At 36.5% G+C, this 17,894-nt stretch overlaps 1 protein-coding gene across 2 annotated transcripts in view; it reads right to left on the bottom strand.

Annotated features, from left to right (window-relative positions):
* Positions 1-11,051: 11,051 nt before the first annotated feature.
* The window catches only part of pvrl2l (PVR cell adhesion molecule related 2 like), a 151,207-nt gene continuing 144,364 nt past the window's right edge, over positions 11,052-17,894 (bottom strand). For both annotated transcript variants that reach the window (XM_079878607.1, XM_079878605.1), the window contains 2 exons: positions 17,586-17,687; positions 11,052-14,593 (listed from right to left, as the gene is read on the bottom strand). In XM_079878607.1, coding sequence (XP_079734733.1) covers positions 14,393-14,593; positions 17,586-17,687 — 303 coding nt within the window. In that variant the 3' untranslated portion in view covers positions 11,052-14,392. The remainder of the gene's footprint in view (positions 14,594-17,585; positions 17,688-17,894) is intronic.

Below are 17,894 nucleotides of genomic sequence, written 5' to 3'. Positions count from 1 at the left end.
CAGTGGCTCCAGTGCGTCATCGACAGCAGGGGCGGGACCAGGAGCTCAGTGGCTCCAGTGCGTCATCGACAGTAGGGGCGGGACCAGGAGCTCAGTGGCTCCAGTGCGTCATCGACAGCAGGGGCGGGACCAGGAGCTCAGTGGCTCCAGTGCGTCATCGACAGTAGGGGCGGGACCAGGAGCTCAGTGGCTCCAGTGCGTCATCGACAGTAGGGGCGGGACCAGGAGCTCAGTGGCTCCAGTGCGTCATCGACAGTAGGGGCGGGACCAGGAGCTCAGTGGCTCCAGTGCGTCATCGACAGCAGGGGCGGGACCAGGAGCTCATTGGCTCCAGTGCGTCATCGACAGTAGGGGCGGGACCAGGAGCTCAGTGGCTCCAGTGCGTCATCGACAGTAGGGGCGGGACCAGGAGCTCAGTGGCTCCAGTGCGTCATCGACAGTAGGGGCGGGACCAGGAGCTCAGTGGCTCCAGTCCGTCATCGACAGCAGGGGCGGGACCAGGAGCTCAGTGGTCTGAGGAAAACCTGAAAAAGCAGAAAATTACTAAATGTATTTTTAAGACTGTAAAAGTTCATTGTAAACAGCTTTGAAATTATTTATTGTGAAAAGAGAAATAAAATAAATTGAACTACATTTTATCTTCAGGTTTACAACATCTAACAAAAAAGATACGCTTACAAATACAAACACTTTATTATCTTTTAGACGAGTTTGAGAAAGCAACTCTTCTAAGCTAACTTACATTAGGCTTCCATGCAACAGCTTTTTACGTAAACCCAGCACTGTAATCTAAAAGAAAAGAAAATAGGTATTACATTTTTGCATCCAGATTATTCAGAAGCACAGGAAGAAAGAGAGAGATGAAGTGAAAGAGATATTCAGTAATGCTTGCTGCTAAATATACCAGAATGTAAGTGCTCCCGCCTCCCTGAGCATTCACCTTGAGCACGCCAGGCCCACCACCATTGGAGGAGGATCCGGGACACCTCACGCTCTCATTGGCCATGAGTGGCCAGCCTGTTGCTGGGCTGTTTCCATGGAGATGGCTTATCGAAGGTAGTGCTGGAGCCTCACTGGGGAAATAGATGGGGCAAAGATGGTTAATGAGAAAAAGTAAGGATTGTGTGTGCGTGTGAAAGAGAGAGACTAAATGGATTGATGTAATGACGCATAAAAAGGATGGATTAAGCAAAAGAAACAGGTTGGTCGTATGTGGCTGATAGAGTGTGTGCGAGTGAATGTGTATGAATCACACGTGTGGAGGAATGTCATCATCGGATACGATGGATTACCGAAGAAGAACAAGATCAATGCACATTAACATATGGCCTATCTATGTATGGATTTTAAAGTTTGATGTTTTAAGACGAGGGAAATCAGGTGAAAGGCAGAAACATCCATTCTGAGGCATTCTGATGTTAAAAAATTTAACAATACATCTGATCAATAAGCTACTAAAGCCAAATCCCTCTATATTTTAAAACCTTTCTTGCATGATGAACACATTAAAGTGAACGTACCTAAACTGATCATGAGATTTTGACTGACTGAACTCAGAAAAGTCAGAAAATGTAATAACACTACACTTCATACACTGTAAAAAAATATTTTCATGATTTGTTATCTTAACTTTTAATCTTTTGTCAAATCAACTTAGATAATTAATGTGGTTCAGATAACATATATTTTGAAGTTCTATTTATTAAACCATAATCTTTTGTCAAATCAACTTAGATAATGTTGTTCAGATAACATATATTTTGAGTTTCTATTTATTAAACCAATCTCTTTGTTGCATTAACTCAATTTTTTAATTTCAATGAACTCAAAATTTTAAGGCAACCAGGTAACTTACATTTTTAAGTTAAACCTTTAACTTAAAAATGTAAGTTACCTGGTTGCCTTAAAATTTTGAGTTCATTGAAATTAAAAAATTTAGTTAATGCAACAAAGAGATTGGTTTAATAAATAGAAACTCAAAATATATGTTACCTGAACAACATTATCTAAGTTGATTTGACAAAAGATTATGGTTTAATAAATAGAACTTCAAAATATATGTTATCTGAACCACATTAATTATCTAAGTTGATTTGACAAAAGATTAAAAGTTGTGATAACAAATCCTGAAAATATTTTTTACAGTGTACCTAATTCATCTGAAGGTTCTGGATGGACTTTTTAAAATATTTATATATTAGCACATCTGCTGGGAATATGATTAAAATAATCCTACAGCTAAAATAAAATAAAAAATGTAATAAAATTGAGAAATTCACAGAGAAATTTAGAGAGGTTATGTTCAAAACAAATACTTTTACTAAAATTATTTTTGCTTTTTACCTTAAATTCACAAATATGATTAAAAAAAGATTAGCAGCACATTTTTATATGATTAAATATTGTTTTCTTCACACAAAAAAAAGGCTATGGTGTATCTTCATGACATCTATAAATTCATAAACACTTTCATTGGAAAATCATGGCATACGGTAAGAAACATTACTGATTTGTTCATAATTTTACATTTTAAAGGGAAACACTTTAAAAAAAGCCAGCACAATAATAATGAAGGGGAACCAGTGGCAAAACAAAGAAGTTCGTGACCTTTCTCTACACATGTGACCGAAACGTTTGCTACTTTTTATTAAAGCACTGGTTTTATCTTGCAATTGGTGGTTGGCTTTTTTTTAAGCGTTTCCCTATTTGGAGTTTTTGGTCTACGCACCTCATTTAGACAATTTTTAATTTTAGACCCATTCTCACCAATGCATCCAAAACAAATCGATGTCTGACAGCTGCATAAAGTTACCTTGGCCTAAATCAGCATAATTCAATTACAATGTTCAGTATCTGAAAATTCTAATGTTTTCATTTGCAACCAATGAACAGTGTACTGAGTATTGTAGATTAAACAGATGAGAATAAGAAGAAATGGGACTTCTTCCAGCCATTCTTCTTAGTCATCATGCATACGGTCTCTGTATTTTGTAGCAGGTGCCATTCAGGATGCTGGAAGCTCAATATCAATAGAGTGTGATTTTTACTAGAAAAAGCCAATAGAGTCATTCATCTGATGTTTGTACATCCTCATTAGTGTCCACTGACCTTCAAATGTGTTCCAGAGCGATACTGAAGGATTTGCCACGGAGACCAATCTCTACTCATGCAGCACTGAAGCACGTAATTAGCTCTGATCAGATCCTATGGTTTTAATAATCGGAGATGTGTCGAGCAACATGATTCTGATTCATTAAAAATCTAAGGATGACTGTAATCACTTCATTTACAGGGAGCAGCATTTGATCTTAAGGGTTTATATGTAGCTTAATGTATGAGATTAAAATAACATTAGTCGGTCTTTGACTAAGATTACTTTATTGCTTTGAGAAAGATTCAAATTTATTAATTATTAACCTCAACGTCAACTGGACATATATCCTCATTTCACTGCAGGAAATTCAACTACAGCAACTGACGTGAAGTTGACATGCCCCGAGGTTCCACATGCTGCTATATTCCTTTGCACTAAAACTATTTAAAAATATTAAAATATTTAAAAAATATCTCAAATATTTTCATTTAGATGAATTATTCAGTGGACACTAATGAGGATAACAGAGGCTGTCTTTATGACCTCATTAATTTTGAGTGTGGTAAATAGAAAATTGAGAAACTACGGTGAATATTTATACTTTTATATGTTTGCCACAGTACAGGACCATTAATATGAAATTAAACGTGGCAAAAATGTGACTAAAAATATAATTTCTTGAAAATAGGCATCTATTAAATATGCACTGAAGTTCCTTGAATACACACATTATGAGATTTGACGCACATACAAAGGATTAACAATGTTTTCGTTTTTATTTGTTTTTTAACTATTTTATCTCAAAGGATCAAGGAAAATGTAATTCTTTATTATATGAGCCCTTTAAGTATAAACCACATACTCGTCTGATATGTGAATGCTCAATTCAAACACAAATGACTGGAGACAGAGAGAGCGCCACAGAAAAATACATTAAACAAGCCCAGTGCATGCTTTAATTGAATTATGAATCCACTGGGGACCATGAAACAGCCTCAGCTCTGTTTGTATCTCATCCCAATCACTCTAAACATAGAGCTAAATGACATGGATTGATTTTGAATGGACAGAGACTATTCAATTGAAATGAAGCAAGGCCAATACAACTCAAGAAACGAAATGCTTGAATTTACAAGCATACGCATATAACAATATTAAGGCAGATGAATGACCTTGACAGTTAGTTCCTGGACAACGCCTGCGAAATACTAATAAATTATTCGAGAATGAAGTGTTGCAGAGACTGAGCTCACTACCGTAGCGGCTAATGTGAGGAACGGCGCCCTCTGCTGTTTTTGGAGGATAATACACGTTCCTATCTCAATCTCCTTGTTTAGAGGCAATAATGAATTAACGTGATTGATGTGATTTTTTTAATTTATTTTTTTAGATGTGTGAAAAATAAATCAAACGAAACGAACGTCTAAGTCCCGGTATACACAACTAAAGCGCATTATGCAGACATTTTACTAAGTTTATCGTCAAAAGATGTGGCGACATCTTGTGGTCGAATGAATGACACCATAAAATTACCTCAAATCGGAGCATTATCGAAAAGTTACTCATTTTCTAAAAAGACAACATTATTTACTAGTTAAATAGATAGGAAATGAAACTTAGTTTAAGTAGAGATATAGAGATATTAAGAGATATATATTCAGTGAAATGTGACTAGTTTTGTTTGCCGCGTTTTCTCACCTGCTCGATTAACAATTACAGTGTCCTAGTAGGTCTGCATGTAATCACCAACCTTCAAAATCCCAAGATAACACAACCATAGTTATCACCAAAATACCATAACAGACTGTCTACTGCCAAAATGTCTGTTAGAAAATCCAATTCAAGCTAGTAGCTGTGCTTTGTATGATGGCTGGTTCAAGTCACTGGTGGAGGCTAGATCAGCTTGCAACAGCAACAAGGTCAGAGGTCATACAACCCTTAAGTGGTCAAGCAGGTTTTTAGATGGTGGCGGGTCAGTGAGCTAATGATCAGCTTGCACTAGCTAATGACCAGTCACTAGTTGTGGACTATTTTTTTATTACTGAAACAGAGGAATTGGTGTTTGAGCATCAGTTATTGGTGCTATGTTGAATTTGTATGCTATGTATAACTTTATGTAGGCTAATGCACATGACTCATGAGTAAAATTAGTTTGGTTGGTCCCTTATTTCATGTAACACTGTCTTGAACAAAAGTCTAAGGGATATGTGTTACAATGTTACACAATAATAGCCCTATAGTATTTTCACAGATAACTTTCTATGATTCTGCCTCTCTCAGCGTCATTCCATATATATATATATATAAATAAATGCTCTATAACCTATATTTCCCCTATGTTTTAAATAATTGCATAACTTTTTAAGCATTGTGTAAAATCAATACAATGCCCTATATCTAACAAACACACCATTGTTGTTTTATTATTTATCTGATCCAATTTTAAATTTTAAATCGAACCTTCTTTTCTATTTAAAGAATTTCTCTGTTTCCTGCTGTCAGTGAACTTTTTGATGGGTTTTAAACCCACTGTAACATCTGGTTATGTAACACTAACTGGTGCAACATGCTGTAATATAATACTTCCATGGGTGAAATTCCCAAGTTGCTGCTATGTAATCATTCTCTCCCCCACACACATATAGGCGCTGGATATCCAAATCCTTGTTTTACATCTTTTACATTTTATTCATATGTATGACCTTTTTTTCCATTGCTGTCTTAAATAGTTGCCATCTGCTTGTTAACTACAACTGAAAATACAGTGATTGCATGGATTGTCCCTCAGTTGTGACCCCGAGGTCACATGCTTTGCTCAAGGACACAATGGTGAGAAAACAGGAATGCGACTTATTTTTTTCTAGGACACCCTCATTGGGAATGAAACTTGCATTCCTTGTGCTGGCAGCCATAACCATACCTCAAATTTTATTAAAGGGCAAACATTTTTTAAATATTAGATTCTCCCAGGCAATCTTTAGCATCTTGGAAATGGGTTTTCACACATATTTATTCACTGAATTGAATTAAACGCAGCATTTTGCTTGAACATCTGCATCCACAAGGGAAGCACACAGCTTCTAGTTTCAGCTTATAGGAAGCCTATTATCACTAACCGATCGCAGATATTCCTCACAGCTGGGCTGTTTTTAATGAAGGCCTGGTTTAGTAGTCTGATGCAGTATTTTGTTACTGCATGTGGCCTGCATTAAGTTGGATAAAACATCTGGGAAATGACATTTCTGTTTGAGTTAAGATTTACATACAGTATGTTATGAACTATCAGCTAAAGTAAACAGAAATTGCTCACTGCTAAAGTACTAAGCACTATCCAAGGAGTCCCATTGTCAAAATTGTTCCGGTCAACTTCAAACATTTGTTCACTTACCAGAACGCACACCTGTGCTGTGAGCATCAGCTGCTCGCTATATTCACTGCAAGAAATGTCATCACGTCTTTTTTGCAGTCATTATAAATGAAAAACGAGGGCATATTTTATAATGCCGCAGTACTTTTTAACAGCTATGATGAAGAAGCACAAGAAACAAATCAAATGACACCAGGAAGATATTAGTCATGCCCTGTGTTATTCAGGCATGTCCTTTATAAATACCAGCTACATTTTAATGTGCGACCTCATAATTGTGTCTCATCAGTAATTGAGGCATCAGTTTCACAATGTTTTGTGGATAAATTTTTACACCAGGGAGGATAATAAGACACAGCCTATGTTCAGACTGGAATACTACTATATACACCATGCAGTGCAGCCATATTTATTACAAATATGCAACATTTTGATAAATAGTATTCTACATTGATGTCCCATGACCTAATTATATTGCATATTTAATTTAACTGTTAAGAGATCAAATTTGCATTGGCATTTCTGGGGTTTATTATTTATATTATAGTACTTTTGTAATATTTTGAATTAGCTTTTATTTTTATATTTTCAGTTTTCATTTTAATTTGACTTTGTTTTAGTAATTTTGTTGTGTTATGCTTTTTTTGTAGTTTTAGAATTTTTTTAACACTTCTATTTAACTTTATTTTTTATTTCAGTTTTAGTCATTTTAGTTCTACTTGAAACTAACAGCATTTCATTTCATTTTTAGTTGCCAAGGCAACATTTCTAATTTATGTTTAAGTTTTTAATCTGATATTTATATTTTATTGTATGTCAGCTTTCAGATTTTAATAGTTTTAGTTAAAGGGATAGTTCACCCAAAATAATTGTTCTGTCATCATTTACTCTCCCTCAAGTTGTTCCAGATCTGTGTGAATTTGTATGAACACAAAAGAAGATATTTTGAAGAATGTCGGTAACCAAACAGTTGATGGACCTCATTGACTTCCATAGTATTTTTTTCATACTATATAAGAAGAAAGAAATGCATACAGGCTTGGAACAACTTGTGGGTGAGTAAACGATGACAGAATTTTCGTTTTTGGGTGAACTATCCCTTTAACAAAAACAACATGGGTACTTACTTAATAGTGTGCTTCCTCCCATTTAAATGAATAAAATGTCCTCCTTTATGCAAATAGCCTACATAAATATTGAGATTGAATGTGGTTAAAAGTCTAAAAGCACTGAGATGTTGTTCTGGCACATGTAAATACCTCTTTTGTGAGACTTTGCAGTGTAAGTAGTGGCCACATGGAGGGGCTGTCTCCTTTTTCCTCCAATAGTCCACCACTTTCCACACATCTCTCCCCGCACGTGCTTCCTAATGTATCGCACCTTATTCTTTCCCAGCCACTTCGTCATCTCTTTATCCACAACAGAGGTCAAAGGCTGAGTAAACACGTCTGAAGAATGACCAAGAGGGTTCTGCGCCTTCATTTTTCTCTCCTTTTACCTCATTGTATCGTCTTCATTTCCGTCGTTCTCTCCCTCCTCTTCAGCTCGCAGTCTCTGCAGCCAGAGGTTAAACCGAGCATTAGCCCGAATGGCCCGTTTTAAATCGCTGATTGCACATCATTGCTATCAACATTTAATCATGGCCTCAGTCTCATCCCCGCACGCCCACAGCTGACTTAACAGGCTCTGACACGGAACAATCGCCACACTCAGCTTGTATCTCATCAGCGATGGAGCCTTGAGATCCAACTCATTAAGGAAAGGGCTAACGAATGCAGGGTGACAGGTGCTGAAGGAGGCAACGTCGTTTAAAAAAAGTCGCTAGTCGCGAGCCGCTGGAACTGGTGTTGTTGTACACTGGCGCTTGAAAGGGTAAATTAGCAATGTATTCATTATGTCCTCATGAAAGCGATGTCAAGTCGCTGTGCGCAAGTGTTGAGGCCAGTTGGGTTTCAATTAGACAGAATGCTATGAAGAGTTAATGGGAATTAACATAGAGTATGTGCTGCTAATGAATCAGGCAGCCTTTTGGTGGGCAACAAATGGCAAACAGTGTCTGACTCAAGCAGCCTGCAATCGCCTGCTTCTTCGGGGTGTCGTGAGGCATACAAATGACCCGAACGGCAATGAACAATAGTTGATGTCTTTGCAATGAAATTAGCATATTAATCAAACACAACAGGGGACTAGTTCTCATTGAGGTAACTGCATTCTCCATGGTGATTGGTTTTAAATTTCATGCTACCTGCCTGGGCCTTGTGATCAAAAGTTATGAGCTGTCAGAGTTTTCCTTATAAATCACACTATTGTAGGAGGCCTACCAAAAGTCTTTCTGCCATATTTCATGTGGGGCCAAAAAAAAGTAGCCTACCATTTGTTGTAGGCTGCATCTGATTATTTTGAATAAGAAATGACTTTGCGACTGCTAAAAAAGTAGCATGAATGCAATCCGGACATACTACATTCGCCATGTTGTCCTTATCATGTGACCTACCACACGATAATGCGTCGCTTTACTGCCATTTGGCAAATTCCAATTGGAAGTGACTACCCAGCAAGCGATTTTGTTTAAAAGACGTCTAATAGCCGTCCAGCACAGCCCAGACGTCAAGGCTAAAACAAGGCAAAATTTGGGCTGTCAGTGAAAATTTAATAGACGTCTAAACCATAGCCCAAGAACACTGTAAAAAGTGAACAGTTGGATCAACTTTAAAAAATTACTTCAATTGGTAACACCTAAAGAAATTAAGTTTTCTCAACTTAAATTATCACGTTTTTCATGATAAAACATGATAATTTAAGTTGAGCGTTTTTCATGATAAAACATGATAATTTAAGTTGAGAAAACTTAATTTCTTTAGGTGTTACCAATTGAAGTAATTTTTTTAAGTTGATCCAACTATTCACTTTTTACAGTGAATAGACTAGTCATCAATTAGATAAAGAAATGAAATGAGTGAAGAAATTAAACCAAACACTGTTTCACTGTTTACTTTGCTTACATGATGGAATATCACACATCTCGCAAGTTATTTTGGCAAAAACGACATATTCAAGGTTATTTTGGCTTGAAGTGGGCTACTCATAGCCGGACTATATCAGGTGTATAGTTAACCTAGACGTACTCGAATAAGTACCTACTCGAGAGGTGCAAAAAAATGTACGTTCAATATGGTATGTATGCAATCCGAACGTACTACATGTACCATGCCATTACCATGATGTGACTACAAACTTCACTGATTCACAAATAATATCAACAAAGTAATATCCTTGCTTTAGTATTTCTTCACATTTTGGATTACCTTTCATCCATTTTATGACACAAATTATTTTAGCTGTCAGAAATAATGAGTTTAAAGCCCGAGTCTAAATGGGTCTATATAATTACTTAAGTCAAATTCATTTTAATATAAAATATGAATCGACCAGCTCAAGAGCAGCGTTCGGCCAGATAAAATGAAATAATGTTCATTACCTATTTTAAATATTCAAAAGCCATACAATTTTTATTCATTACTTGTGTCATAATTGCCCCAACCTCACAACCATAAAAGAATCCTATATAGCAGCGATGGTGTCATTCATGTTAACTTTTATCTGACAACTATGTTGAGAAATGTAAAGTTTACATCAAAACTTTTGACAGCAATTAAAAAGAACCATTAAAAATGCAGAAAAATCAAGAAAAAATACGAATATGAAAGTCTTTCAACGTCACACTTGTTACGAGAACTGTTCTGAGAATATCCTGAGCTTTCACTCCAGTTTGTTTGTGACTGGGGAAAAAAATGTATCACATTATGTATTATTTATATTGCCCAGTCTACCAGACATATGGACAGAATGAGAGCATTTCAGAGGCACTAAAAGGCTTCTAAATTTGTATTTACCTAAAGTCTTGCTCTTAAAGTTTAGACAGGCTGATGTTTGATTTGAGAGTCTGACATTTTCCCAGTTCAGGAGTTAAACAGCATCTTCTGAAGGTCTCTCAGATGGTAAATCAATAAGTGAATGCCAAACACTTTTTTGGCATTTGTTAATATCCACAAACTGCAGAATACATGTATTACACTGGGATTGTAGAACAAGGAAATTCCACAAAAGCAGTAAATTATACAGAAGCAATGATACCGATTACACAAAGACGCTTCACAACAGGAGCTTTGGCTTTTAGTTTATTAGACATCACAATGATCCATAAAACATAGAACAAGTTGCTTATGCATATAAAATAATCTCAGTAGGGAAAGAAATAAGATGCAAAAACAAACATTAGAAATAAAAATAATCACAAATCTCCCCATTATGCGGTCTATATAGTCGATGATTTACTTTTATCTCAGGCAAAACAAATCTGTCAGTAAAATGGCTGAAAACAAAGTAACAAAGGCACATCTGGCTTGATGATGACAGGGCAGCGCATAAGCGAACACGTGGCAGATATGATTTGTGATAATGAAGTATAAACAAACATATGGCAAATCAAGTATGTTTGATTTTTGGTGGAGAGTCGATTTGATTAATGTCAAGAGTCGTTCTGTAACCAAAGACTAATTTTAGTGGGCCGCTACTTTGTTAAAGAGATAATTCATTGCAAAATGGAAATCCTGTCATTATTTACTCGCCCCTGTGTCACTCTAAACCTGTAAGACTGACTTTTTTGTTGTTTTGGACCCCATTGGCCTTCATAGTATGGACAAAAACAGCATTCTTCAAAATAAAAAGTCAGGTTTGGAGCTACATGACTAAAGGCCTCATTATACTTCTGTGTCGGACCTACGCCGGAGCCTATACGCCGTAGGCAACGTGTTGGTTTTAATTTATACTTCTGCGTCGTTGTCCGCGTTGACGCGCACCTAGGGAGCATGTGAAACCCCGAGGGAGGGGTTCTGGCAGACCAATCACAGCGCTTGCGTCCGCGTAGAATTGACGCGTTGTTACATTTTTGGAGAGGTGCACGTCAGGTTACGCCATAGGGTACGCGCGCTACACACAGCCTACGACGTAGCTACGCCGTGAGTTCGACGCAGAAGTATAAATTGGGCTTAAATGAGGACAGAATTGAATTTTTTGACTAAACAATCCCTTTAACATTCCTAAACTCCTATGATTGTCTTTTTAAAATCCAATATGACATTAAATAGTTTTACTAGGACTTTAATGTATGCGATCTACAGTATATAAGACAGAAACGTAAAAAAAAAAAACTTAAATTAAATTAACTTAAATTAAAAAAAATGAAGTCACAGTTTAAAACACAGAAACCCTTATGGATGAGTATAACATACAGTGATTGTCTAATACTGCACCATTGTAGCAAATGACGGTTGCGTGAAGACAGTCCATTTGCGCGTGATGATAACATAAGCGAACCCCAGATCTCATGCAGCATGCAGACGTATACATTCCCTTCATCAGAAACAGTGACGAGACCACAACCCAGCTAACCCGAGATGACAGGTGAAAGATTGTCGTGTCATGTCAAGAATAACTGTTTTGCAAGAATCAGTAATTTGCTGAGTTGTCCAACAGGCCAGAAGATCAGGCAGTGAATGTGATCGATGATTAATCAAGAACAAAGGCGGGCTTGTTAATTCATCTAGGGGAACCGTGCCGTTCATCCATTGATTTCGCATGGCGCCTGCCCACCTATTCATCCATTCACCCATCTAAAGGTGAGCTTTGTGAATGTGCAAGTTTCCGCTCCAGGTGACCATTAAAAAGCCATCCATTCATTCCCTTTATCACCTCTGTCACCTGTTAGCAAGTCTTTAGTTCATTGCATCACTATGGTTTTGATATGAGTTCTTTGGCACAATTACAACAATGTATTCAGACACCATGACACGATGATCTATCGACAGCTTTAAGTGGATGTGCAAAGATTACATTCAAGAGTGAAAGACACAAACAGTGATGGAATTAGTTGCCATGCCATCCAAGAACCAGTGAAAAAGAAAAAAAGACCATTAAAAAACTTCTTCTGTAGTGTTCCTCATATATCTCTTAAAGGAATAGTTCACCAAAATAAATTCATGTCTTTAAAAACTCTCTTTGTCTTTTCCATACAATGGAAGTAAATGGTGACCAAAGTGAACTTAAATCCCAGCATGTCGAGAACACAAAGCCATCGTACAGCAGTTCTTGAAAATATCTTAATATCATAAATATATCATATCTAGAAACAAATCATATGGAATTGCAACAACATGAAGGTGAGTAAATAATTTTTTGGTGAACTGTTCCTTTAAGGAACCTTCCTTTACATTTTCTCCTCTTCTTGCAAATCAAATTCTACTTCTTTTTGAGAAGAATTATAGGAATAAGAGAGCGTTAATGATAACATTTGGCCAAACAAAGGCAACTGAAGCGTTGTGGCCATGCTCAAGAAAGTGATACACAGTGCATTTAAATATTAAAGACCACATAAAATCAATGGCTTTCAATATTAATATCTGTTGACTTTGAAACCAATAGCTATATGTCATGGTATACTCCTTAAAGTTTTTATCAGATAAATACATTTAAAATGTACAATCTTTCTTTTGGAAAACAGATCAAAAATATTGATGACTCATCCTGCACTAAAAGTATTGTCCAATCAAATGCTCTCTAGGAGGAGAATGTCCCTCCCCGTAATTCAAACTAAACCCCACTGGCAATTTTAAAATGGGTGGGATCTTTTGATCTTCTAAAATGTTTCAATAGGAAATGTCAGAACAGAAAGAAAATTGTGCTTGTCAAGAGATTTCACAAGGTCTTTAACATTAATGTTTCGCTTCAGAAGTGCAGAAAATGATCCAAACCTCCTGTCACCTTCAGCATCTCTATATGCGTATTGTGCTTCTTATGACCAGAAAATAGGGGAGCGAGGAAAGGTTGCGACAGGTGCCCACTGTTTTTAGGAAAGCAGCCAACCATGCCATGCAGATTATACAGTAACAAAATCCACACGTATCAATAAGTAAAACATCAGCATACGACTTTAGTAATACCCGTTAAAATAAATGATAAAAAAAAAAAATGTACACTTTTTCATTTTGCACCCCACTGGTATTTTTTTTTTGGATTTGTTTGCATTTTTTCTTTTTTTGTTCTTCTTTTTTGATATTATTTTTTTTGACGCATGTTAGACTAGCTATATATATATTATTTTCTTCAATTATTTACAGAACTTATTTGGTACTTTTCAAAAACAATGAACACGCCAAAGAATCAAAGAAACAAAAATAAGAAAATAATGCATACATCTGTTTTTAGCTGATATAATCGATCAAAATGACATCAAATATAAAATATAAAAATACATTTTTGCTGTATGTAAAATACATTGCATATACCACAACTTTTTCCCTTAACGCACAAAACCGACAGAAGCTAAAGCTTTAAAAGAGCACTACACCAAGATCGCAGAAAAAAAACGTAGAGATCAGAAACATAAGCAAGATTTCACAGTATATGCAGTGTATTTTAAAATACTGAAAGCAAATTCTTATATTTAGACCTTTCAGGAAAATGGTCAAACTGGTGCGACTATGTTTGCTTTTCACATAACCAGGATTAAAATATAACATAGTACCTCAAAACTGAATAACTACGATTCTCATGGTTTTGTTTTACCGCTAATTTTTGAAAGTTTGCTTTTCTGAAGTACTAAGAACTTATTACATGTCCAAAATCGGTCAAAAGTCTAATGAACACGCGTCCAAAAGATATCAATATGTTTCATGGACCATCCACAAAACCATGAGAATCGGTTAAAAGGTAATTTAGCCACTTAAAAAAAAAAAAAAAACTTGCACCAGGCTGGGGTGGTTTTCGATGTGTGTGTGTGCCGAGCCGTGGACTTTAGCCTGCTGTGCTGTAATGGGCGTCCGCTGCTGGGTATAGGACGGTGGCAGTGCAAATCGCAGGCACGGCCTACGTTTTTAGACCAACATGGGCTGAGACACGAAACTTTCTTCACGGGCTATGTTAGCATGGCTAGCTTCAATATCATTCTGGTCAGCTGGTGCGTATGGTGGAAGAGTCTCAGTGGTCGACTCATTATCAGGAGGGTGTCCCGAGCCGTCCCAGACATGGGGGGTGCCGCCGTTAGCGGGAGGGCCCATGTTGTCATCATCCAGATCCTGAAGCACATACAATAAAAGCATAGAGTAAAGTTATTTAAATGCACAATCCTTCGAAATCTTTATCTGAATACTTGATTCTGATTGGCTGGAACGTGTGCATTAAAAGGATTGTTCACCCTAAAATGAAAATGAAGTATAATTTACTAACCCTGGTGTTAATTGGTATTAATATGTATTATTTAACGAAAATCCTGACCTTGACCATTGGCCTGTGCATGGCTACACGACGGATTTTTTTTAATCCTCCTTTTGTGGTACATTAATAAAAAAGAAGGGCATACGGCATTAGAAAAACACCAGGGTGAGTAATTTAGTACTTAATTTTCATTTAGGGTGAACTATTCCTTTAAACCCAGTTTAATCACCATTCTATATTAATGCACTGTTTTCATTGAAGACACACACGCTGCACACACACAGAAACTTGTCAATAAAATAGCTTTGCTGCTGAATCGATACATTATATTTCTCAGCAACGAGGGATTAACATCACTGGTTTTGAAGTAATTAAACTCACACTTTGGTTGTTAATAGAGAAAGACGCTGCACAGATGCAGGTAATTCACACACGCATCACTCATCTCTCTCGATAATTAATTCAAACAAATGCTATAATTCATTCATTCAAATAAATGTAATTTTACACAATACTTTATCTTTCTGTCCAATATTGGACGCTGCAAACATCAATAACAGATCTGAGTCGTCAATGCTGGCAAATGACCATGGTATAAGTGGGAAAATCCACGGCTAGCTGTGATTTCCAGTTCACGTCAGGTGGTTCTTTGCCTCCACATGAATTAAAAGGATTAAATGCACTGCTAGCCATGGATGATCCCTTACTTAAAGAATAAAAAACAATGAATAAAATTCCTCGCAAAATTATTTCAAACAGCTCCTCTGATTATTAAGGCTGAGATGTAGTTTTGTCACGACACACACGTCTGGTTCAGACACATGTAACTAGCTGCACGTATACACACATTCACAATTCATTACAATCACTGAGGTGGTACTAATGCCAATTTAATAGATCCTCAATCGGTCATTAAGCATCAGTATAATAGCTGGAGAACAGAAGCACACATTCTTATTTATTAGAATTAATTTATACCGAATGAAGATTCATCTGATTAAACGATTTGATAGAACACTTCACCTCCTGACTCTCAGTGAGCAAAAATTTAATTTAAAAGTGTTAATATGGTGTGATCGCTATCTCTTGCATGTACGTGTGTGAATCGGTGTCTGAACGATTGAAGCAAAAGTTGGTTACTAATTATGTGAGGCGAATGTTCTTTTTTTATGTCATAACATAAGGTGATCCCAATTCACCCCTGGTCATTTAACCCTTTTATAAAGGTCTGGACACAGAAAGGATATAAAAAGGGTTTTATTTCTCTTAGTGATTTTAGCTTGGCTACCAGGGATATGCGCCATAAATTGCCTTTAAAATTCTTTCATTTAAATTGATACAAGATGCAGAACTGAAATTTAAATGGAACTAAAATGACATTCAAAGAGCTGTAAATGTTATTTTTAATAATGCATTTTTATTCAGTTTAAATTACCCATAAATATGTGATCACAGAACATGTATTTCTAGAAAAAAATTCTAAAACAAATAATTCTAAAGAAGTAATAATAAATGAATGTTTTCTATATTTATATATGTAATGTAAAACATAATAATATGAATATTATTATTAAAATACTATATTTTAATAATACTGTAAGTTTAGAAAAACACTATTTCCAGCATAAATACACATGATTAATTACTTTGTGCCTGTGTTGAATTTTATTGAAATGCACAATACTTCCTGTGGGGTGTGGCCAATTCCATTCAAATTCACAAATTAAATGGAGCCAATTCTTTAAATTCTGAATAATGCCCAACCCTGCTGGCTAAATCACCTAAAACAATAAATACAGGCAGTTATTGAAAGCGCAAACTGAAGCCCTGGGGGCTTTATCACAAAAGGTACGTTTCTGAGTCTGGCCTTCATACACAGATCCGCTGTAGTAATTGGCTTTACGGTTATCATAGTTGATGAAATAACCAGCTCATCATATTAATCCACATAAAAGACCCTTTGGCAGTGTTAGCACATGCCACGCATCGTTATGAGTCACTAGCCTTCGCTGTTAGCATAAGAGTGTAAGCCGCCTGCTTCAAGTCGGCATGAAACAGAAGTTGCAATAGTCTTTTCATTTCTTCCCTATTGTGACGTATATCCGAGTGGAACGACTTGATTTCGTCCTATGGAATCAGTGCCGGTCCTACGCTTCTGGGGGCCCTAAGCAAAATTTTGTGAAGGGCCCTCGTCGAAATGACCCCACAACCCAGAGATCTGGACTGGAGTAGTTATTTTTTATCAAGACTAAATAAAAATTTGAAATGTTACAAAAATAGATACCTATTTCGTTCTTGGCGCATTTTCTTTTTCTTTTTTTGCTCCAGACAGATAGCTTTGTTTGGAAGCCATAGCCATATTTCAAGACGCATGTAATTACTTGCTGCCCTGCATGATAATCATGTCCAAAACAGTTATTAAATAATGATATAAATTAGGGATGCACCGATACTTTCATTTTTGGTACTTGCCGATACAGAGTACCGATACCGATACCTGTATTTCCACTGTATTTCCACTGCATTTGTAATTTTTACAATAGTGTTTGTGTAATAAAATCAAAATATTTTTCTAAAGTTACTTTTTTTAATGTCTATTCAGTGCTGTTGTCATCTAACACAATAATGACTTTAAATGATTAATTCACAATTAATTAATCTGCATTAATCTTGTGTAATTAGTTAGATACAAAATTTGAATTGCTTGACAGCCTATAGTCATTCAGGATGCCTGAAGTCATTCATTCCAACACCGTAAAAGGAGAAATGAGACGCCACCGAATGAGGGATGCTCATGGAATGGGATTCACAGCTTTCAGCATTGCACATCAAAGTTTGGAAAAGGGATCTTACCGTAACGGGCTCGCCAGAGTTAGTTTCATAGTAGTATGTCTCGGGATTGCTGAGCGGCTGGGTTTCTGTGATGGCTGTGGCCTTGTCCTGAGGTTTATTCAGCTACAGAGGGACAAACACATGAGATGATGAGTTCAGCATGCACATTTTAGTGCAGACGAGTCTGAATCTTGCTCAACTGCCAACTTTTTAAAATATATATATATGAATGCAAAGCTGCATTTTCAGCATCATTCTTCCTGCAGTCTTCAGTGTCACATGGTCCTTCAGAAATAATTCTAATTTGCTCCTCAAGAAACATTTATTATC

The sequence above is a fragment of the Squalius cephalus genome (assembly GCF_949319135.1).
Source record: "Squalius cephalus genome assembly, chromosome: 8".
Taxonomy (NCBI): Eukaryota; Metazoa; Chordata; class Actinopteri; order Cypriniformes; family Leuciscidae; genus Squalius; species Squalius cephalus.
Note: the sequence above shows the minus strand (reverse complement) of the source record. Positions and strands in the feature narration are given on the sequence as shown.